The sequence below is a fragment of the Anabrus simplex genome, chromosome 7 (genome assembly GCF_040414725.1).
Source record: "Anabrus simplex isolate iqAnaSimp1 chromosome 7, ASM4041472v1, whole genome shotgun sequence".
NCBI lineage: Eukaryota > Metazoa > Arthropoda > Insecta > Orthoptera > Tettigoniidae > Anabrus > Anabrus simplex.
The window spans coordinates 341,651,862-341,675,839 of NC_090271.1; the positions used below are offsets into that span (position 1 = coordinate 341,651,862).

A 23,978-nucleotide genomic window follows, 5' to 3' on the forward strand; every position below is an offset into this window, starting at 1 on the left:
GAGAAGTTTACAGGAAAGTGACCACGAGGAAGACCCTGAAAGAGGTGGACAGATTCAGTGTGAGAGTGCATAGAGAAGAGGGGAAAACCAAAATATGTACTTGAAAAAGGAGCAGAGTGGTGGAGAGACAGGCAGCGATGGAGGTCCTGGATTCACAACCCGACCCGGGAAGCTGGAAACGGGAAATGAATATGATGATGACATAACCTGCTTTTCCCTTTTCTAATAGATGTGAAATATTGTACAGAAAGAATGTTAGAAATGCAGAGGGTGAACTTAAAAGAAGAGCGAGCAGTGGAATGCTACAATGGCTGTATAAATTGCTAATGAAATCAAATGGCGTATGGCCTTAAGCGCCGGGAGTGCCCGAGGACAAGTTCGGCTCGCCAGATGCAGATTTTTTTACTTGACGTCCTTAGGCGACCTGCAGATCGTGATGATGAAGATGGCAGATGCACCCAGCTCCCATGTCAGCGAATTAAGCTATCCTGGTTAAAGTTGCAGGCCGTGTACAGAAATTTTGCCAGAAGACTGGGAAATGGTTTAAGAAGGAGAACTATCGAAGAATCACAGTCATATGAAAAGTTGAAAAGACAAAAGTTCTTAATTTTGCGAATTATGATCTTTGACAGGGGCTGCCTGGTCGAGGTGGTAAAGGCGGTTCGCCCGGAAGGACGCGGGTTCGATTCCACGTCAGGAAGTCGTAGAATTTAAGAAACAAGATTTTCACTTCCGGAGGTGCACATAGTCCTGAGGTTCACTCAGCCTACACCAAAAATGAGCACCAGGTAAATTTCTGGGGGTAAAGGCGGCCGGACATAGAGCCGACCACTCTACCCCATCAAGTTCCGAGGTTACGGATAGGGGAAGCCTTTACCTTCCACCCGTCCGAGGGCCTTCTTGGCCAGTATAGAGACGACTTTGCACTCGTGTTGCAGGAGCGTCTGATGAAGAAGCTCGGCCCCAGTGCTTTTCCCTTCACCTTGACTCTGCCACCAAACGCTCCTGCTTCAGTCACTCTGCAGCCTGGACCTGAAGATGCTGGCCAGCCGTGCGGTGTGCAGTACATATTGAAGGTGTTTGCTGGCGAGAGCGAAACAGACCGCAGTCACAAGAGGTGAGTACAGTCAGTCTGGTGGCACATGAGGGTCTTTAAATGAAACAACTTCATGTACTTAGCTAACAAAAGTCTGTATTCCAGGGTAATATTTCTGTCTGGTTGATATTTGTGTGTATGTCTCTTTAATATCACAGCCTCTGATGAGATTTGTCTTATTTACTCTTTCTTGGTCAGTTCCTTTTGAAAGTTGTGGTGGTGGAGGACAATCAGAGGTCTATTGACAAGAGGAAGGAAATGGCCTCCTAAGCCTAATACCAGCGCTGTGAGAAGAAAACAGGAGTTGACCAAGGGAGGTCAGACAGGAAGCTACGAGCCTGGCACGAGTAAGCGAAAGCAACGCCAGGACTCGGCTTAGTGCCCCGTGGTCGCCAACCCACATTCCCAAGATGAGAAGCCCTGGGACCCTTTTTAGTCGCCTCTAATGACAGGCAAGGGATACCGTGGGTGCTATTCTATCGCCGCAACTCAGGGGAGGTTCAAGGCAGATGCTCCAACGAGGGTGAATTTGCCGTGTTATTGCGGTGAAGGAGAGCATTGTGTGTTGGGGACAGTACAAACACTTAGACCCGTCTGGGAATCAAACCCAGAGCACTGTGCCGACCATTCAGACAAGGAGCCGGACATCAGTGCATAGTATTGTGTTCAATAAATTACAATTGGTGAAAGTAACGGTGATATGACATTAGAAGGTTTCTATTATAATTAAAAAGAAAGAACAAAGCAACAGTTTGTCATAAACGAGTGATAGGATTGCTAAAAATTATGTTGGCCGACCAGGGGTTACAACGAAAATGACAATGATGGTCGTATTTAATAAAAATGTAGCATAAAATAATGGTGAAATATGGTCATGTGACCGTCAATACTTGTTGACTAGAAATAAATCGAAAGTCAATGGCATATGGTGATATGGTTCAGTTTAATAAAAATAAAAATACAAAGTTGAATAACGATGTTTAAATAGGGCCTTTATGGACCATCTCAATTTGTTGCAATGTTCTACCCTCTCTTAGTCTAAGCGAATGTCAATCATCCACACATTCTTAAGAACATAACAGTTTTTGACGATTGTTGCTACATGCACATGGTGTTTGTGTAAATAAATACAAAATCAGCTGATTCATTATTCCGATAATTTGTAGTCTTAGTTCCCTGCATACTTTGTACTTTCCACCTTCGTTTATTTATCGAGTACAAGTTAATAATCAAATACCTATATCCCACTAATATTGCACTTCAAACCCCCGGCGTGGTTTTGACAGAAATTATTGTAGACAACCTCTTATTCTCAGCATTTAAGGACACTTCCTATCTTTAACAAACATTGGACAATAAATGCTCTTCTCTCTTATACTATATAGTAATACTCTGAAAAATTTAGCTAATAATGTATATATCCTGAAGTCTCTCATGATGGAACGTTCAAAAAGATTTTATATATTGCTTCAAGGTCAATACTCTAATTTTAATCACCTGTGTAGATAGTCTAGACAGAAGATTTTACAAAAACTTGTTGGCTACTGTAACTCTATACACAATCGTAGCATTTAACATCACCAGGTGATAGAAATGCACAGAGCTGTTCATAGATCAATTTTACCTTTTGTTTAGAACTTTATTATGATGTATATATGAGAGTTTTATGCATTCAAATGTTTTATATTGTGACGCAATTATAAATTGCTAGACTTTTAGAAGGTTTATTTGTGTATATACATATGTAATTTACTCAATGTCCTTGTTTGCTAAACCTAGGCTGATAATGGCATAAAAAATGCCAAAACCAGTACCTAAAAATTACTAATAAAGTGTGACATTTTAATTTATATCACATTTGAAGTTGTATTGAACAGGTGGAGAATCCTACCCTTTATTTTTGAATGTAATTAAAAAAGAGGAGCATTGGCAACAGAGCTCTGAGGATTTCTGAAGGGGAATGCGAACTTCCATTTTAAAGCCCACTGCCATCATAAATCACCCCCTGCTAGGCAAGTGAGTGGCCAGGGAGATCAAACGTTTGCCGAACTGTTTGAATGCCGCTGGGTACGCACAGTGCTAATACAACAAAAGGTGGCTGAAATGCTTTGGACTACCCTCAATCACTCCTTATAATCCAGACCTCTCTGGGCCACTGGGAGGAAACTTCTAACCTGCTGGTAAAAATGCATAGTAAAGATGAAAATTTGTGGAAAAACAAGATATGTTTTGTTTTGTGAAATAATGTTGTAACAAAGAATATTTTATTACTATAGGAGCACCATTAATCTGGGCATCCGAAAGATTCAGTTCGCTCCAGCAAAGCAAGGACGCCAGCCATGTACTGTGGTCCGCAAAGATTTTATGTTGAGCCCAGGAGAACTCGAGCTGGAGGCTACACTTGATAAACAGGTCAGTAATTTCAGAGCAACATCTAGAAATCCCTTTCTCCTTTCTTTCCTACCTGCAGTGTTTTCTTTTTATGTTACAGCTCTACCACCACGGAGAGAAGATAGCGGTGAACATATGCATCAGGAATAATAGCAATAAAATGGTGAAGAAAATTAAGGCGATGGTGCAGCAGGGAGTGGATGTCGTACTGTTTCAAAATGGCCAGTATCGTTCTGTAATAGCAAGCATGGAGACACAGTGAGTAGAGCAGCTGAGTGTTCTATTGTAACGTACATGCTCGTTTTACAGGTCCATTTGTGATACCCATAATGAATTAACCATGGCAGTTACAATTCCTGCTGTCTTGTAGCCTGTAACCGCATGTTTATTATACCGTACTTCTCCAAATTCAAGATAACGTTTATTTTCTGAGGATCTCCTGTGAAAACTAAAGGGTCACCTTGCATTCGTGACCTAACAGTAATGAACACGATTGGCAGCTACCACGGGAACCACGCCGCTTCCCTTTACCCGCCGCGCACTCATAAAATTCGACCTTCAACACCCGTGCCCCATCTCGGTAGCAGTCGCCCCTCCTCTTTTTGGAGAAAATATTACATTTTTATTCACATTTTAGCCAGCTAAAACTAGGAATTATAGGAGTTTGTACAATCCTTGTTGTCTTATCAGCTAATTCTTTCTTTTAATTATTAAGACAATTATTAGCGTAAATACACACAAAATGTCGTTCGTCGCGGCTAACCAATTTGTATAGCGCTACAGCAAGTAGCGGAGACTGTGAGGAAGAGGATATTTTTCTGCCAACGTCATGGACGCTGAGGTATGATTCACCTGCTTGCCCTGCGCATTTGACAGTCTTGATTGTTTTTAGTTTCTTTTACTTCCTTAGTGTGTAGTCAAATAATACATTATTTTAATTGTATAATCATGCCATACTTCTATTTAATTGTAATAAATGCATAATATTTAGCCCAATACCTGGGGCTTTAAAACATTGGGACACCCTCTCTCCAGGGGTCATAAATATGGAGGGCCCTTACCCTGGGTTATGGCTGAAAACCTCAACGGCCTCTACGGCGGAGAAGATGGACTTCGGTACGGTGGAGATGGCAGAAGGGGTAAACCCGTAGCGTCTGTAGTCCAGAGGAGCGGCTACAAAAGGTGCCTGACTCCTTGTTACGAGCGGCCTAATTTAAACCTGGCAAAACGTAATAAAATGCCTTTGGGAGGGGCAAAACCGTCGTACAAACAGCCTAAAAATGCGTGCGAGTAAATTGAGGCCTCGGAAATGCTAGCGCGTTCCCTTGAAGTGACCCCCAGTTTTCGGTGCTCTGGGGGAACTGTGACAAGTAAGCTGCCAGACATCACCAGAATTGGTTTCAGCAAAGTAATGACTTTGAATGGCAAGGTAGAAGAACTGATAGAGTATATGGGAATGAGTGATGTAAAATGGAAGGGGAAAGGTCAAAAAGAATTGAAGAAAAGGTATAGATTATAAGGAGTGGAGGAACGATGGTGTTATATTGAGAGAAGTCCCAGACTTGAGAGTGGAATCAAGGATTTTATACAGGTTTATGCACCTCAATTGGAGAATGCAGATGAATGTTTAGAAGAGTTTCTGAAAGATCTGGAAAGACGTATTGAAGACAAAGAGGTTATAATAATGGGAGACATGAATGCACATGTTGGAACAGACAGGGAAAAGAAGAGATAATTCGCCCCTATAGTTATCAAAACCAACATGAAGAAGGAGATTTGGTAATAGATTTTTGTATAAGGAATGGATTAATTGTTGGCAATACGTGGTTTAGAAAAAACTCACAAAAAATAACTAGATATGGTTGTGGAGATAGAAAGACAAAGACAATGATTGATCTTATTCTGGTGGAGAAGGAGAAACGTAGACAACTGGAAGATGTGACAGCAATGCCAAGAGCAGATTTCGAAGGAGACCATAAAGTAGTGGTAGCCAAATTAAGACTTGGTAAAATAACAAAGTTAATAGAAAAAAGGGAAAGAAAAATAAAGGGATGAAGTTAAAAGAGAAAGAAATAAGGGAAAAGTCTCAAGAGGATCTGAAGAAATAAATTCCCAAAGATGACGTGAACAGAGTGGAAGAGGAATGGACATGTTTCATAAATGGATTTGTAAAGTGTGTGGAAGACTATCGGGGAGGAAAAAGGAAAAGGAGACTCCTTGGTGGAACACCAGGGTAAAGGAAGCTGTTAAAGAGAAACAAATGGCTTGGAGGAAGTGGATAGGCAGCAATAGTACAGAGAATTGGCAGAAATATAAAGAAGCCAAAAAGGTATGTAAGAAAATAGTACAAGAAGAGTAACGGAAGAGCTGGGAGGAGGATATAAAGAGAAGTTAAAAGGTTTTGTATGGTTTGGTGAAGAATAGTTTACAAAATAGGGAAGATACAAAATTTGTAAAACCTGAAACAGGGTAGATATTGACGCAAAGAGATGACATACTAAAAAGATAGGGAGAATACTTCTCAGAATTGCTAAATATTAAATACAGTGAACTAGTAGATGAGAAGGAGCAAGAAGAAACAAAGGGGAAAGAAGAAGAACAAGGAAAGGAGATATCGATGTTAGAAATAGAGGAAGCCTTAAAAAAGATGAAGAGGGGTAAAGCAACAGGACCAATAGGGCTACAGCGGCTGTATAGATTACTTAGAATAATCTGGAGGAAGAAAGAGATCCCAGAAGAGTGGGGAAAGGGTTTAATTATCCTGATATTAAAAAAAAGTGATAAAAAGGAATGCAATAACCAACCGATCAATCAATACTGATCTGCATTTAGGGCAGTCGCCCAGGTGGCAGATTCCCTATCTGTTGTTTTCCTAGCCTTTTCCTAAATGATTTCAAAGAAATTGGAAATTTATTGAACGTCTCCCTTGGTAAGTTATTCCAATCCCTAACTCCCCTTCCTATAAATGAATATTTGCCCCAATTTGTCCTCTTGAATTCCAACTTTATCTTCATATTGTGATCTTTCCTACTTTTATAAACACCACTCAAACTTATTCGTTTACTAATGTCATTCCACGCCCTCTCTCCACTGACAGCTCAGAACATACCACTTAGTCGAGTAGCTCTTCTTCTTTCTCTCAATTCTTCCCAACCCAAACATTGCAACATTTTTGTAACACTACTCTTTTGTCGGAAATCACCCAGAACAAATCTAGCTGCTTTTCTTTGGATTTTTTCCAGTTCTTGAATCAGGTAATTCTGGTGAGGGTCCCATACACTGGAACCATACTCTAGTTGGGGTCTTACCAGAGACTTATATGCCCTCTCCTTTACATCCTTAATACAACCCCTAAACACCCTCATAACCATGTGCAGAGATCTGTACCCTTTATTTACAACCCCATTTATGTGATTACCCCAATGAAGATCTTTCCTTATATTAACACCTAGATACTTACAATGATCCCCAAAAGGAACTTTAACCCCATCAATGCAGTAATTAAAACTGAGAGGACTTTTCCTATTTGTGAAACTCACAACCTGACTTTTAACCCCGTTTATCAACATACCATTGCTTGCTATCCATCTCACAACATTATCAAGGTCACGCTGCAGTTGCTCACAATCTTGTAACTTATTTATTACTCTATAGAGAATAACATCATTCGCAAAAAGCCTTACCTCCGATTCCACTCCTTTACTCATATCATTTATATATATAAGAAAACATAAAGGTCCGATAATACTGCCTTGAGGAATTCCCCTCTTAATTATTACAGGGTCAGATAAAACTTCACCTACTCTAATTCTCTGAGATCTATTTTCTAGAAATATAGCAAACCATTCACTCACTCTTGTGTCTAGTCCAATTGCACTCATTTTTGCCAGTAGTCTCCCATGATCCACCCTATCAAATGCTTTAGACAGATCAATCGTGATACAGTCCATTTGACCTCCAGAATCCAAGATATCTGCTATATCTTGCTGGAATCCTACAAGTTGAGCTTCAGTGGAATAACCTTTCCTGAAACAGAACTGCCTTCTATCGAACCAGTTATTAATTTCACAAACTTATCCATACCTGCCAACCCTTCCGATTACCCGGAAACTTTCCGGTTTTTAACTCGTCTTCCTATTTTCCGATTAATTTTTACTTCTTCCGATTTGTGACTAATATAACCTCTAGTACGGCCAATACTCTTCCCCTAGAATAAAGGATAAATTCTTATGTGCTTGTGTAATTTACGAAACCTAATTTTCAAGCGTATTTGATGCTTTATTTTGCCTTCGTGTATCGTGTTTCCCGCTCACCACAGCAGCGTGTGCGCTTTAAGCTGGGGATTCGGGGCGGCAATCGTCCTGCAAGCAAGAGGCTAGTGCGCGCTAACGACTCAGTTAATCGGGACGAAACAATGAGTTTGTTATTGTGTTGTTCGCGTGCTGTTAACATCGTTCCTGTGCGTAGTTTCGTCGGAGTTGTTCCTTGCATTTCTATGACAGTTTCTGGTATTTTCTTTTCTCGTTATGGCCAAAAAATATGACAAACGTTATCTCCAAGTGTTAAGAGATGCCTATAAATTTCTGTACATTTTACCGGCTATTAAAGGAAACTACCATATTTTCTCGCATACCGTAATCGACGCCCTTGCATAATTTACACATCCCAATATTTTTGGGTCCAAAGTGGAATTTGACGCATCCATAACTTCAAAGATCCACACTCAGCTCCGGATGCGTTTCAAAATAAAGATCCCGCCAACTACTCAGGTAGCAGGCTTCCTATTGCGAAAGCGGGCATTCCAAATACAGGGCAACGTGCTGTATTAGCCGGCAGGAAATCCCACTGCACTAGTTTTACGAGTGTTTCGCGTACGGGACATTATGTGATCTCAAAATTGTTTGTCAGTCCACAGTACTCTAAGAAACTGGTACAGTACCGTACTGCATCATACGAACTTGCGGTGATCAGTTACGCCAAAACATACGGGAATAGAGCAGCGGGCAGCAAGTTATCAGTGTCCAAATGAAACATGCGCTACCGCGGTAACAGAAGTGCACTTCAAGCGGCCAACAAGTCTCACAAACCATTTTGCGGACCAAAAAGCGGCATGTTTCCGCAAGTAGAGGATTATCTGCTTAACTATATGATTTTGTTACCCAATGTTGGATAAGCCGTTTCTCACAAAATGCTGCATTTTAAAGAATGAGAAATAGCCGCGGCACGTGGAATCATTGTCTCGTATTTAAAGGTTAGCCGAGGCTGAATTAATTTTATGAAGAGAAATGGACTTTCTCTTCGACGAAGAACAACATTATGCCAAAAAGTGATGAATGGTTTCAACCATTTTCAGCGCTTTGTGATTGAAAAGCGTAAAGTGAAGGAATATTTTATCTCCCTTATAGGAATCGCAGGTCAGACGCCAATCAGTTTCCATATACCACAAAGTCGAACAGTCGATAAGAAAGGAACATACATTGTTATCGCACGTGCTACTGCAAGCAAAAAAAAAAACCCAACGATGTACTGCAATGCATGCTGTAATAGCTGATGGCAGAAACCTTGCACCTTACTTTTTTCTAAAACGAAAAACAATGCCTAAAGCAAAATTTCCGCGAGTGATCCACGTTCGTATTCAAGAAAAAGGGTGGATGGACACGTCACTCGTACAAGATTGGATACAAACGGTTTGGAGTAATGTAGCAGGGTCCCTCCTTCGATGCCCGGCCCTTCTCGTGTTGGACAGGTTTTTTTTTCCGGTATGTCATTCAAGTCGTATTGTCAGCTCGTAATGGGAAGAATATTTTCCAGTGTCGGTACCGTACTTCAAACCCACGTGTCTAGCTTATCTGATGTACCCTATTTGACTTTTCAGAAAAAATCTCACGCCGGAATTTTACGCCAAATGACGATAACTGCAAATGGGTTGAACCAATTGTGTTTGGATTATATTTGATGTATCTTTTAAATGTAAATGAATTGTAAATAATATCCAAATTCCTTGAATCGCATCCGAAGTTTCCGCCTGTATTTTTCGTCAAAAAAGTGCGTTAATTACGCGAGAAAATACGGTATTATACATTTTGTTGCGTGTGATGGTGTGACAAATATTATTCGTATGTAAATGTCATAAATGAGAGTGATTAGGTACATTTTCTTGTAACTATTTTTATGTTTTCTTAGTTAAAGATTTTAAATTTAATGGTCAATTTTCATTGTAACTGTAGATAAGTATGCCTTTTATCCTGACCTTTTTTCACGTAGACCGTGGTGGAATATATGTGATGAAATCCAAGAATTAAAATATCTTCCTATTTTTGGTTTCTAAAAGTTGGCAGGTATGCTTATCTAATATAACCAGAAAGAATGCCTTCCCAAAGCTTACATACAATGCACGTCAAACTTACTGGCCTGTAATTTTCTGCTTTATGTCTATCACCCTTTCCTTTATACACAGGGGCTACAATAGCAACTCTCCATTCATCTGGTATAGCTCATCCGACCAAACAATAATCAAATAAGTACTTCAGATATGGTACTATATCCCAACCCATGGTCTTTAGTATATCACCAGAAATCTGATCAATTCCAGCCGCTTTTCTAGTTTTCAACTTTTGTATCTTATTGTAAATGTCATTGTTATCATATGTAAATTTTAATACTTCATTGGCCTTAGTCTCCTCCTCTATCTCGACATTATCCTTGTAACCAACAATCTTTAGATACTGCTGACTCAATACTTCTGCCTTTTCAAGATCCTCACATACACACCCTCCCTGTTCATTAATTATTCCTGGAATGTCCTTCTTTGAACCTGTTTCTGCCTTAAAATACCTATACATACCCTTCCATTTTTCACTAAAATTCGTATGACTGCTAATTATGCTTGCCATCATGTTATCCTTAGCTGCCTTCTTTGCCAGATTCATTTTTCTAGTAAGTTCCTTCAATTTCTCCTTACTTCCACAGCCATTTCTAACTCTATTTCTTTCCAGTCTGCACCTCCTTCTTAGTCTCTTTATTTCTGTATTATAATAAGGTGGGTCTTTACCATTCCTTACCACCCTTAAAGATACAAACCTGTTTTCGCATTCCTCAACATTTTTTTAAAACCCATCCCAGATTCTGTTTACATTTTTATTTACCGTTTTCCACCGATCATAGTTACTTTTTAGAAACTGCCTCATGCCTGCTTTATCAACCATATGGTACTGCCTAATAGTCCTACTTTTAAGACCTTCCTTTCGATCACATTTATTTTTAACAATGACAAATACAGCTTCATGATCACTAATACCATCTATTACTACAGTTTCCCTATAGAGCTCATCTGGTTTTATCAGCACCACATCCAGGATATTTTTCCCTCTGATTGATTCCATCACTTTCTGAATCAGCTGTCCTTTCCATATTAACTTATTTGCCATTTGTTGGTCATGCTTCCTGTCGTTCGCATTTCCTTCCCAATTGACATCTGGCAAATTCAGATCTCCTGCTACAATCACATTTCTTTCCATGTCGTTTCCCACATAGCTGACTATCCTATCAAATAATTCCGAATCCGCGTCAGTGCTACCCTTTCCCGGTCTGTACACTCAAAATATATCAAGTTGCCTATTATCTTTACACCTAGAATTTCATGTGTCTCATCTTTAACTTTTTCGTAGCTTACAAATTCTTCTTTCACCAGAATGAACACTCCCCCTCCCACCATTCCTATCCTATCTCTACGATACACACTCCAGTGCCATGAGAAAATTTCTGCGTCCATTATATCATTTCTCAGCCATGATTCATCTCCTATTACAATATCTGGTAAATATCATCATCATCCTAAACCATCTCCAGTTTCCCGGGTGTGGTATATGAGCCTCCTCCATCTCATCCTGTCCTTGTACCATTCTTCCTCCACCAACTTGTCCCAATCATGACCTCTCAGCAGTACATCGCTCTTAACTAAATCTATCCATTTCCTTCGTGGCCTTCCCACGGGTCGTCTTCCTTCTACCTTTCTGTCAAATTCCTTCCTTGCAGTTCTGTTTACTGGCATCCTCTTAATGTGACCAAACCACTTCAGTCTTGATATCTGAATCTTATTGAGGAGAGAATCATCTATTCCTACTTCTTCTCTAATTTTCTCATTCCTAATCTTGTCTTTCCTGGTTTTCTGGATCATAGTGCGTAGGAATTTCATTTCAGTTGCCTGAAGTTTGGAATTATCTCTATTGGTCAGTGTTGTGGTTTCGAGACTGTATGTAAGAATTGGTGTATAGTAGGACTTGTACAATGTCATTTTTGTTTTCATGGGTATTTGCTCATCCCACAACAGGTGTCTTACCTGGTGGTAAAATTGTGTTGCCTTATTGATTCGATTGTTCACCTCATGTTTTGGTAGGTTGTCATTTGATATAACGCTACCCAAGTATTTGAAAACTGGAACACTGTCCAGTTGGGCTTCATTTAACATGACTATTGGTTCTGCTCCTTCCCCATACACTTTCATCACCACCGTCTTGGTCTTGCTAATGTTTAAACCATATTTCTTAAACTCCTCATTCCAGCTTTGTATTCTCTCTCCCAATTCCTCTTCTGAGTCACTCCAGATCGCAACATCATCTGCAAATGTGAAGGCTTTGATATCTCCATGTTCTTTCCTTTGAATAGATTTCATTACTACATCCATTACAATAATAAATAGAAGTGGTGATAATGAGCTGCCCTGCTGCACTCCTCTCTTTGTTTCAAACCAGTCTGACAAACCACATCCTACTTGAATACAGCTTCTATTCCCACTATACAACATTTTCACTTTGTCTATGAAGCTGTCTCGCACTTGAAGTTCTTTAAAGCATTGCCAAATTCTTTCCCTTGGTACACTGTCGTATGTTTTCTCAATGTCCAAAAATATTAGAAATAAAGGCTTGTTCTTCTGCCGGTATTTTTCCATTAGCATCCTAATTGCAAATATAAGATCTCTAGTTGACCTTCCTGGTCTGAAACCATACTGCTCTTCTTCCAAAATTGGTTCAACAATATCTCTGATTCTGGTCTCTATTATTTTTTCCAATATTTTCAGGACATGAGACGGTAGTGTGATACCACGGTAATTAGTACATTTTCGTCGGTTTCCTTTCTTAAACAGAGGTACAATGATGCCCATATTCCAGTCCTCAGGAATAGTATTTTCCTCCCATATCTTGTTGAGCAGTCTGTAGAACCATTGGATTCCTGGAATTCCCGCTGCTTTCAGCATATCTGCACTTAGTTCATCTATGCCCACTGCCTTTCCTTTCTGGTAAATATATATCTATTAAATTACTTAATTCTATTCCTTTCTTTACAATACTTCTACAGTTCAACACTAACAATTTTATGTCATCCCTACTTGATTTCCAGTTTCCCTTATCACCGCTCTCTAGCCACCATGTTTCCCTGAATATACCTTCCTATTACCCTTCCAAACAATACGTACCACTGCGGTTTAAGTGAAGGCCATCTGAGCGCAGATCCCTATCTCCTACCCACCCATTAGGATCTAGAAATTTCACTCCCAGTTTCCCACATACCCACTCCATAGTCTCATTTAAATCCCCAATCACCCTCCAGTCAGTATCCCTCCTACACAGTATTCCACTGATAACAATCTCCGCTTTCTTAAACTTCAGCCCTGCTGCATTTACCAGATCCCACATATCTCCAACTATGTTCCACCTGTCTTTTCCTATCCTCTACTCTGCATTTCCCTTGCCTACCTTTTCCCTTCCTCCTACTTCCACACATCTCAGCAACAGTTCCCTGTCCCTCATCTTCCCTCTGTTGTTCTACCTGCAGTGACTCGTATCAATTTCGCACAGACACCTGTCCTGAATTCTGATCCTGAATAGAGCCCTTGGCCTGCAATCTCCTTCCCCTTAGAACATTAGACCACCTGTCTTCTACAACTCCCCCTTTCCTTCCCCTCCCTCTTGTACACATACTGTAACATGTACATTGTTTGAGGGAGTCCTATCCTCCTTCCTGTCTTCTGTGAGAATCCTAATTATCTCCCTCAAACTCTCCAACTCCTCGCTCATACCCCTCAATGCCTCACCACACCCACAGTTCATACACTCGCGCTCCTTAGCCATTCTTTACGGAAAATATGAAAATAAAAATTAAATAACTTATTTGCAAAAAATAAATGAATGGAGGGATATATTGTCTGGGATAGTACACAACAATAAGTTAATTAATATACGACTACACTACAATACTACTTAGTCGTACACTATTTTTTATCCTACAACCCCTAACAGGATAAAAACTGCTGTTAATTACTGAATATCGAAAGTAATACACAAGAACTACACAATTCCAAACTGCAATTAAGCCTATCCTAATTACAACAACAGTATTTTAGTAAGAGTTTCTACGGATAACTCTACTACACCAGTACTACACAATATTTTACAATAATAAAATAAGCACACTAAATTCTAATAGGATATTACTCGTATACTACTGTACAGTACACTACAGTAATTTTTAAACTACTTTCAGGTGTATCCTAATTACGATACCGGTACCTTATGTCACTACTAAGCACAGACAGAAATGAAATTTGGAAGAACTACTGTACTCAAAGATTACCAACAAAGCTAAATGCTTAGACAAATTATTATTAATACTACGCTCTAATAGATACACACGTAAGATAACACACGAATATATCAGGCAAGATACGGCACTATCTAAATATACTGTATCTACACTACAAATTTTCAGCTGAAGTGTGGTTATATGAACTTTTACCGCTGGCGGATTAGTATTACTTTCCCTACTACACGGGACGGAGAATAAAAGTGTCCTTAAATGCTGAGAATAAGAGGTTGTCTACTATAATTTCTGTCAAAACCATGCCAGGGGCTTCAAGTGCAATATTATTGGGATATAGGAATTTGATTATTAACTTTTACTCGATGAATAAATGAAGGTGGAAAGTACAAAGTATGCAGGGAACTAAGACTGCAAATTATCGGAATAATGAATCAGCTGACTTTGTATTTATTTACACTACTATCATGTGCTTGTAGCAACAATTGTCAACAATCCAAGAAACTGTTAAGTACCGTAATTATCCAGTGAAATTACCGTGAATTCTCTTTAAATCGATGTTTACAGGCTTATCGTGTTATTTAATGTAATCAATTATTACCTTCGTGATAGTTTGAACGGATATCTGTACGAAATATCGGAAAAGTAGCGGCGGAAATTACAATGAGTTACAACTCCTTATGATAATCTGCCTTTGTAAGTATAATACCAACGAACCTACAGATATTTAAAAATATTGTTTTAAAAGTTAATATTAACACCTAAAATATTTCCTAAACCTAAATTCGAAACAAAGTACACCTAGCTAGCCTACTTGACGTAGAAAACGTAATCTACTGTACACTAAATGAATTACTTGTTATAAAATTCAAATAAATAACACTACTCCCAATTTCTACCAACAAGCACTAAACACCAATATACAAGTAGCACTAAATGGAATGCACACACACAAAATTTAAATTATTTCAATAGGTTTTAACTACAGAGGGATCACCCTTATTGCCCATGTAGCTATGATATATGAGAGAGTATTGGAAAGAAGACTGAGGAGGAAGCTAGAAGGAGAAATATAAGAAGACAGTATGGTTTTAGGAAAGACAGATCAACGTTTGACCTGATCGTTTCATTAAGACATATGATGGAGGAAAAAATGGGAGTTTGAAAAAGACATAGTGATGACATTTATTGACGTTGAGAAGACTTATGACAGTGTTCCCAGACAGTTGGTATGGGACACATTAACGAACAAACAAGTTAATAGAGTGGAAATACAAATGATAAAAGCTATGTACAAAAATTGTGTTAGTAGTATGAAGACAAGTATAGGAAAAACAAAATGGTTTAAAGTAGAAACTGGTCTCTAACAGGGAAGTATACTGTCCCCCATACTATTCATCATAGTCATGGATGAAATTCATAAGAACATTAAACAGAGATTGGGAAGACAGGCAACAAAAGCCATGTTTGCAGATGATATAGTGATATGCGGTGAGGATGAAACAGAAGTGCAAAAACAAGTAGATGTATGGAATCAAGAGAGAGAAAAATTTGGGATGAAAGTAAGCAAGAACAATAGTGATGACAAGGGGAAGGAAGGAAGGAAGGAAGGAAGGGGAAAGATAAAACTGAATGGTAAAATTCTGGTTAAAATTTTCAAATACTTGGAAAGTGTGATCACAGAAGATGGAAAAATAACCAAGGAAATTGGGAAAAGAATACAACAAGCAAACAGCTTCTAGCAGAGTGTAAGGGGTATTTTGTGGAACCAAGGCGACCCGAAGAAATGTAAGAAAGTATTATATTCAACCTATTATGAACCCTGCAGCTGGATCGTGGACTGCAACAAAATAAGAGGAGAGAAGAATACAGGCAGCGGAGATGAAATTCCTCGGAGGTATCCAGGGCAAGACCAGAAAGGATAGAATTAGAAATGAAGAGATAAGGAAAAGGACAGCAATCTTGAAACTTCAAGACAGGATAGAAACAACAAAGCTAAAGTGGTATGGGCATACGATGAGAATGGCAGAAGAGAGAGTGCCAAAGAAAGCTTTTTCAGAGAAGTTTACAGGAAAGTGACCACGAGGAAGACCCTGAAAGAGGTGGACAGGTTCAGTGTGGGAGTGCATAGAGAAGAGGGGAAAACCAAAATATGTACTTGAAAAAGGAGCAGAGTGGTGGAGAGACAGGCAGCGATGGAGGTCCTGGATTCACAACCCGACCCGGGAAGCTGGTAATGAGAAATGGCTCCCAATCCCCTGAATAGATAACAAAATGTCCCCTTATTAGCCTCTAAAAAAATGTTTCTCATATCTGCAGAATGGCATCAAAACATGTGGCCTTTGAATTATGGCTACTCAGTGGAGTTTTACAGACAGCAGGAATATTTTTGTGATGTATTGTAGTATTGTAAAGACACGTCGAACAAGATTTGCGGCAAATTTTCAACTGGTTCTCATCGATGTTATGATGCCAATTTTTAATTTATCGGTTATGAAACTCATGGAAATAAAGAATAATTGTGCAGCCTCAAGAAAATACAGCATAACTGAAGCCAATGTTCCGCGTTGGCGTGAAGACAGAGATATACAAGAAAGGCATTCATATGATTTTGGAAAGCACTTTTTAAGCCCGATTTAAATTTTTGATGGAAAAAGTGGCGGTCGTCTTGGATTTTGGGAAATACGGTATTACCCCGGACTAGAAGAATGTTCGATGTTTTTCAGCTTGCAGGGGGCAGGTGGGCGGGCATTGCAGTTTGGTTCTGGATATTCCAGTTCATTAAGCCCTGATTTGGAGAATAAGATTTTTCCCCCATTTTGTTTACGTTCCATTTGATTGAGGTGTTAGCAAGACAAAGTCTTTTTGATCTTTTGAGTAAGCATGTAAGATACACTTCTGTCTATTAACCTCAAATTGACAGCATGGAGAAGAAATTACCTTCCATTCAAACAGGAAGTCCCCAGATACTCCATGGTTACTCTGTATATGATTAAGTTCTGACCAGACTCCTCCAGGTAGATCAAATCCTGGAACACATTCTATGATGCAATCATGAATGGGCAATGAAGTATCTTACAATATTCACAAATAAGAGCACTGCATCTCTGAAGATGTAGAGTAGGGATGTAGCTTAGGGAGTCACTGTAATGGGGTCTTTATAGGCACCGTGCGTGTCGCTCTAGCGGCCGGGCGGAGAACAACACGTGAGGCAGACTCCAGACTCGCAGTAGCTGTTCTGTTATGACTGAGCGTGTAGTCACCCAGATGATAATGACAGAGAAAAGGAGATCAAGTAAACTCAATTGTTGTGTTGTCAGATGCTCCAATACTTACGCAAATACGGGAAGTGAAGTAAAAAATTTATTGTTTTCCAAAACGAGCGATAGATGTGGACCGAAGGAGGTGATGGATAATACAAGGAGTTAACCGAACGAAGTAAGTAGGCCTACATATACGTACTGCATATGTTTGCCATAAGTTCAGTTGATCCGATTTAATTTAATTATTAGCACTGATGGATCACTTTGGCAACCTACAACTTACTCAAGAATATGTAGTGCGCATTTCATCGGAAACAAAAGATCTGGACACCCACTAAGTCCAGCCTATGTTCCGACAATATTTCCAGATGAATCCAAGAAGAGGAATGTGTCGCTGGGATCCAGCTTACAGCGCTTGCACTGACAACTCAAGCGATTGAAACAATTAAGACGGAAAATTTTCAAGCACAGTTTGCCCAAGTAACATAACCAAGGATGCTTCCGTGGGAACAGCTGCATCTGAATTTTATTGTTCAGACTTCATGTTTTCTTGTTCAATAAATGAAAACAACGTAAATACACAAGCATGTATTCCACTTAATTTCGGTCTGGGAGGGGACTTAACGAAACATGATATCTGGAACGGAAGACGATCATGCAGACATCAAGGGTCCAGGTTTCCAAGGCTACAGTTATATAAGGAACAAATGCGTGATTTAACAGGTGTGAACTTCAACGTCTTTGCCTTGCGTTATTATCAAACTGTAACGTTTCAAAATTATGTAAAGAAACCAGATTATTCATTTTCGTAATGAAAATGAAAATCGGACTGTCCTATTCTGCTTTGAGAGTGTTCACAGGACAACAATTTCACATTTTTTTACGACCGTAGTTATGCAACTGCCACTGCGTACAAAACATTTCATATTCTGGCCCAGTAAGGAAAGTGTTCAAGAAACAACGTCTCCAGCATTTAAGAGAAATTACGGTAATTGTCGAGTCATTATTGACTGCACGGAATTTACGGTGGTGTCACGATTATGATACCACGGCCAGATAAGTTAGTTCTGATGTCTAAATCCTCTATCAGCCATGACCTCATCGCCAGGTTGAAGGAAAATAAACCACTGACGGCTGTTATGAATGAGTCGCTAGCTCTTCCACCGTAACATTTAGATTTAAAGCGATCATACCATTAGGCGTGATTGCAATTAAAACTTTTGCAGTGTAGCAACCCTTGTATTGGGAATAGAAATACAATCTCTTGATCTACTTGGGGAGGCTGTTCAACCCTTACGTGACGGGAGATTAACAGCTGAGGAAGTTGAGAGTACTTACAATATTGCGAGTGTTAGAATTCACGTAGAAAGGTGTATTCAAAGAATCAAAATATACAATATATTACAGAAATTGCCAACAGAACTTTTTCCACACGTGGATGACATCGTCTATGTGTTGCGTGTTAACGAATTTGCAACCTCATCGAATAACACGAACAACAAATGAACTTCCATAGCATTCTATTGCTTCACTTTCCATTTCACTTCCGTAAGAATGTTCAAAGCAGCTCCCCCAATTGGAGATTCATTTACAAATGCGAGAGCTAAAGTATCAAAGTTATGTCGCCTAGTTTTGGTCCGATTTGCTTTCGTGCTAGCAGATATTATCTTTTTTTCTTGAAACCATCGAGGGCTTCTTGATTGAGATAGAGTGTCCAGGGAGATTTTAATTATATGATCTGTATCAACCTGCACTTTGCTGGTAAAAAACATTTCGTCACTCACAGTGCGAAAGTTGTATTTGTCTGGCAAGCGCACGTCGTTAGAGACTTGTAAATGTAATAGCTGTGTCACAGTTTCCTCACATTCTTCTCTCTCCACATCATTCACTACCCTGTCTATCAATAAGGTGACTATGGTCCTGCACGATTGTTTGATTTCAGTACTTGCTTCTGCTCGATGCTTTGTACGAAGACTGCGAGGGATGTGTTTTAAAATATCCTCAGTTAATTCGAAGGGGGGAAGAGATGTCCTCAAAGTCTTTTTACCGAACAGTTCTTCTACGCGTTTGCCTTTTCTATATTTTTCTGTTGACATTGTTTTCGGGCTTGGTTTTCCCCACTATTGCGGATGGTCTGTTTTGGAGACAACACTTTCATTATTTATATAATACACTACCACAGCTATGCTTTTGCAAGTTGTTCTGGCGCCGGCAGGACAGGAACATTCGCTGGTAGAGACATTACCATTCTGGTCAACCTGAACACAAAATAAAAATGCGTACAACTCAGCAAACATACATCAGTTAATCCTTACTAAATAAACTATATACATTTTTACCTAACTACACCTTGCCTACCTCAAGTTTCACGATATAAGGCGGCAAATTGCCAGACGTTTGTCGGGTGACTTTTCCTGTGATGTATCCGAAACCATTCGAAATTAACTCTTCAACGCCGTTCACGTGGCCACTGACAATAGGGTTTCTTCCTTTATTGCATGATGATTCACTTAGATCCCCGAATTGAATCGCTTTAAACCCGCCACTTGTTCGAATGTTACACACGTTGTACTGCGCCTCACCTCTTGTTTCAGAACGGGCCACTATGTAGCGCTAGTAGTAGCATTTCGATATATCTGCACGGTGCCTATAGTTTCTATGACCAAATGCATGGAGTTATTCAGCAACATTTCATCTTCACGCAACATTTTTAAAACCAAATTGGTGCACAGTACTCGGCTGATCAGTGAAAAGTTCACAGAGTTTCCAGCCACAAGCATAGAGACTACAGAGGAATGGCTTTTAGTGCTGGGAGTGCCCAAGGGCAAGTGCCAGCGGAATTAATCTATTATGGTTAAAATTCTCAACTTTTCCCGGAATCGAATCTGGGACCCCGGTAACGATAGGCCAGCACGCTAACCATTTGGCCATGGAGCCGGACACTACATAGGATATACTCATGAAGGATTTAACCAAACTGGGAACGTATTTTCAACAGTGGAGGCTCCGATGAAGCATGAATAAAAGTGTTGTAAGAAGTTTCCATCTCAGAAATAGAATGGTGAACAGAGACCCTAAAGCGCACTTCAGTCGAGCAAACAGTAGATATTCTAAACACTGACTTTTAAACAATATCTTGACAATGCCTTGCCATGCTCAAGAGTCAAAACAGTCACTCTTATACAAATAATGTAAAGAATGGGGAAGTGCTGATTATCTCACATGCAGAGGAGATTTGCCTGTCATACATGCCATCACTTTATGATTTTAGGGAAGGCTGTCCTATTCAACCTGGTTCCACCCTGCAGAAAATAATGTACTTGATTCCAACTCTGGAATCGAACAAGGACAGGCGAGGTATAGCTCTGGATGGTCAACTGAAGCATGAGAAGACAAATCTGGCTTCTTCAACTCTGTGAGTACATCTTATCAAATATTATTCATTACAAGGTATTTTCTAACCACTCTGTGTGCTACCAGATGTTATATTATGTTTCTAGTATTGTAAAATTTTACTCTCTTTTTTACTGACAACTTCCAACATAATAAGTAATAATGCTTACCAACAGTTTACTCAAGACCTAAATATAACTTTGGTTTTTTTCAAGGAGTTTCTGCGGTCGTCGTATTAAAATGAATGAATGAATGAATCCCGAGCTCGATAGCTGCTGTCGCTTAAGTGCGGCCAGTATCCAGTATTCGGGAGATAGCAGGTTCGAACCCCACTGTCGGCAGCTCTGAAAATGGTTTTCCGTGGTTTCTCATTTTCACACCAGGCAAATGCTGGGGCTGTACCTTAATTAAGGCCATGGCCGCTTCCTTCCCACTCAAAGCGCCTTTCCCTGTCCCATTGTTGCCATAAGACCTCTCTGTGTCGGTGCGACGTAAAGCGCCTAGCAAATGAATGAATTAATAAATTTTAAGTCCATTAATGTCAGCTTTAAGTTATGAAGTGTAACAACATTAACAAAGACGTCTCACTCGTGGATGTAGATTTTATGGTGAACTTGAACATTGACACATTTTCAGCCTCATTCTTACCATAAGTGTTTTAACTATGTGTGTCAATTTTCACATTTACATTTTTAGCAGAAGATGTTCCATATTTTAGGAACTTGTACTAATTTTTTAGTTGAGTAGTTAAATTTTAAGCTGGATTATGTTTGTATTTTCATGAAGTAGCTATAAAAACATAAATTATTGGAAGGTGGGACTCTTCTTCAACCTTAATTGAGTTAATGCCAATACAGAATCAAAAGAGTGATATTTATAAGTTGTAATTTGTTTGCCCTTGTGACCTTTCCTGACACTGCTTGCTTTCATTTATTTGTGCAGTTTGGTTAGGCATTCATGAAAATTCATCTTCCATATATCTTGGGACTGCATTTACTGAGATTGTGATCCCAACAACAAAATCTTATCCAGGACTGCGCAAGCCAAACATGTGTTCAATGGTGTGAGGGTCCTATTCACCAGTAGAGATCTCAGCATTCACCTCTGACTTTGTGCGTTGCGATGCTATGTTTTCCCTGTCCTGCATGGTTTTGAAGGCCTTTGCTGGAGATATGGATTGGAGAGATGTAATGTACAGAAGAATGTTTCAGATATCCTGGGTGGAAAGGAACACCATTGAGGAAATCCTCAACATGTTAAATAATAAAAAAGACTGTCTAACATTCATAAAGGAACATTGGCACATCATGAGAGGTGAACGATATGAACATCTCCAACTCATCATCGAGGATGTGTGGAGATGTAGATGTTGATTCCCATAGAGAGACGGAGAAATTCCTGACTTAAAGACCTGAGCCTTTGGTATGGACAAACTGTTTTGAGATTTATCGCCAACCTTCATAGGGAGACGGTGTCCTAAGAAGAAGATTAATAAAAACAACCACATTTCACTTGAGAGTAGAATTTATTTCCACGGTATACTTCCTTCAAGAGTTGAAAATAGAACTCCTCAGCCTGTTTGGAGTTATTCAAGCAGGTCAGGAATGGGATGAATGAAGTCCCCATCTAGAGGCGAGAATAGAAACTGTGCCTGTCACGGTGCACTACATTGTGTGTTGGAATTTGAAGTGATATATCTTCGTAACTGTATGTCTTTGGACAACGATTGAAAAACGGACAGCTCCCAACATCTGTTGGCTATCCTCTGAAGTCGTTAGGTTATTGTTATCACCATGGGAAGTGCTGGAAATGAAATGTTTTTAAGCGGATGTCTTTAGCTTTAGCGACTCAATTGCAAACAGCAGAAAATGACTGTGCTAAGTCGAGCTGACTTGCTTACAAGCGACGATACAGTTCGTGAAATTCTTATGAATGATGAAAGTGATTGTTCAGTATTTGAAGACGGTGAGGTATGTCTAGAAATAATTCAAGTGGTGAAGACTTAAATAAAAGTGAGGATGAGCTCTTACAGCCAAAGTGAATGAAGGTAAATAAAGCGCCTTATCCACCAGGAAGAAGAGTGGGCCATGTGTGTGCTCACACATCAAGAAGGGAGAAGAGAAACACAAGGACTCTTTACCCTGTACCTTGTTTCGAGGATTATCATACCAAAAACAATTACTAAAAATGATGTTTCACAATTTTTGTGCTTAAACTAGTTGTTTGATGTCTTGTTAACATAATGTGTTAAATTCATGCATTTCATTAAAATAGAATGCCTCTTGAGGGTTGTTTTACAAACATGTGCAAAAACCTAAATTTTGGGGTTGCAGTGGGCTAAGAAACCTGACTCTCAAAGGGTTAATGACTGACAGATGATATGAAATGGTATTGGAGAGTGTTGCTGGAATGAAAGATGACAGCAAAAACCAGAAAATCCAGAGAAAAAACTGTCTTGCTTCCACTTTGTCCAGCACAAATCTCACATGGAGTGACCGGGATTTGAACCACAGAACTCAGAGGTAAGACGCCTGAGGCACCTCAAAGATTGAATAACATAAAATTAAGAACGCTACAGATAAGCACAATGACAGGATAAACAAAATGGCACTCAGTATGGTAAGGAGGAATGTTATTTGACCTTCAGCTGAAAGCATTTCTCTAAATACAATGAAACCTCATTAAGATGTTCCCATCACATTATATCTATTGAAAATGGTTGCAAGAGTGTGAGATATTGCAGATGATGAAATCAATCACCAGGATAGTTTCAGGAGGATTGTGAAAAGTCACCATGGTTTTATGGTGGAGTCAGAACCCGGAAGACGGAGAGGGCCTTTACTAGAAGAAAGCACTGATTCATGGGCTTAAAATACGTCAAAGCCAGCAAAAAAACAAAGAGACTCTGAAAATGAGATTGGTTGTTAACATGCAGTCCATAGAGGCTCACTTTTCTCTTAGTCAGTCCTTGTGATTTCCAACATAGATAACAGTCCTTCCCATCGGAGGTAGGTCGGAAAAGATCTGTGATAACAGGAAAACGCCTTGAATTCCTAGACTTCAACGAGCTTCAGGACAGTACAGTTTTGCTTGCTGGTTAGCATTTTACATTCCAGCCCGATGTTGTGTTGAGCTGTACAGTGAAGGGTAGTGAATACTTGCTGCCGGATTAGAAGCTTCATCGTGAGACGTTCAGTATCGTGGTACGTATTTGTCTCATGATGGTCTTGTTGTGCATAAGA

General features: G+C 39.5%; 1 protein-coding gene across 1 annotated transcript in view; it reads left to right on the forward strand.

Annotated features, from left to right (window-relative positions):
- Arr1 (arrestin 1) overlaps positions 1-23,978 on the forward strand; it is a 61,560-nt gene that overhangs the window by 21,270 nt on the left and 16,312 nt on the right. The window contains exons 3-6 of the mRNA XM_067151821.2: positions 939-1,117; positions 3,373-3,508; positions 3,588-3,745; positions 20,615-20,758. Of these exons, the coding sequence (XP_067007922.2) occupies positions 939-1,117; positions 3,373-3,508; positions 3,588-3,745; positions 20,615-20,758 (617 nt within the window). The remainder of the gene's footprint in view (positions 1-938; positions 1,118-3,372; positions 3,509-3,587; positions 3,746-20,614; positions 20,759-23,978) is intronic.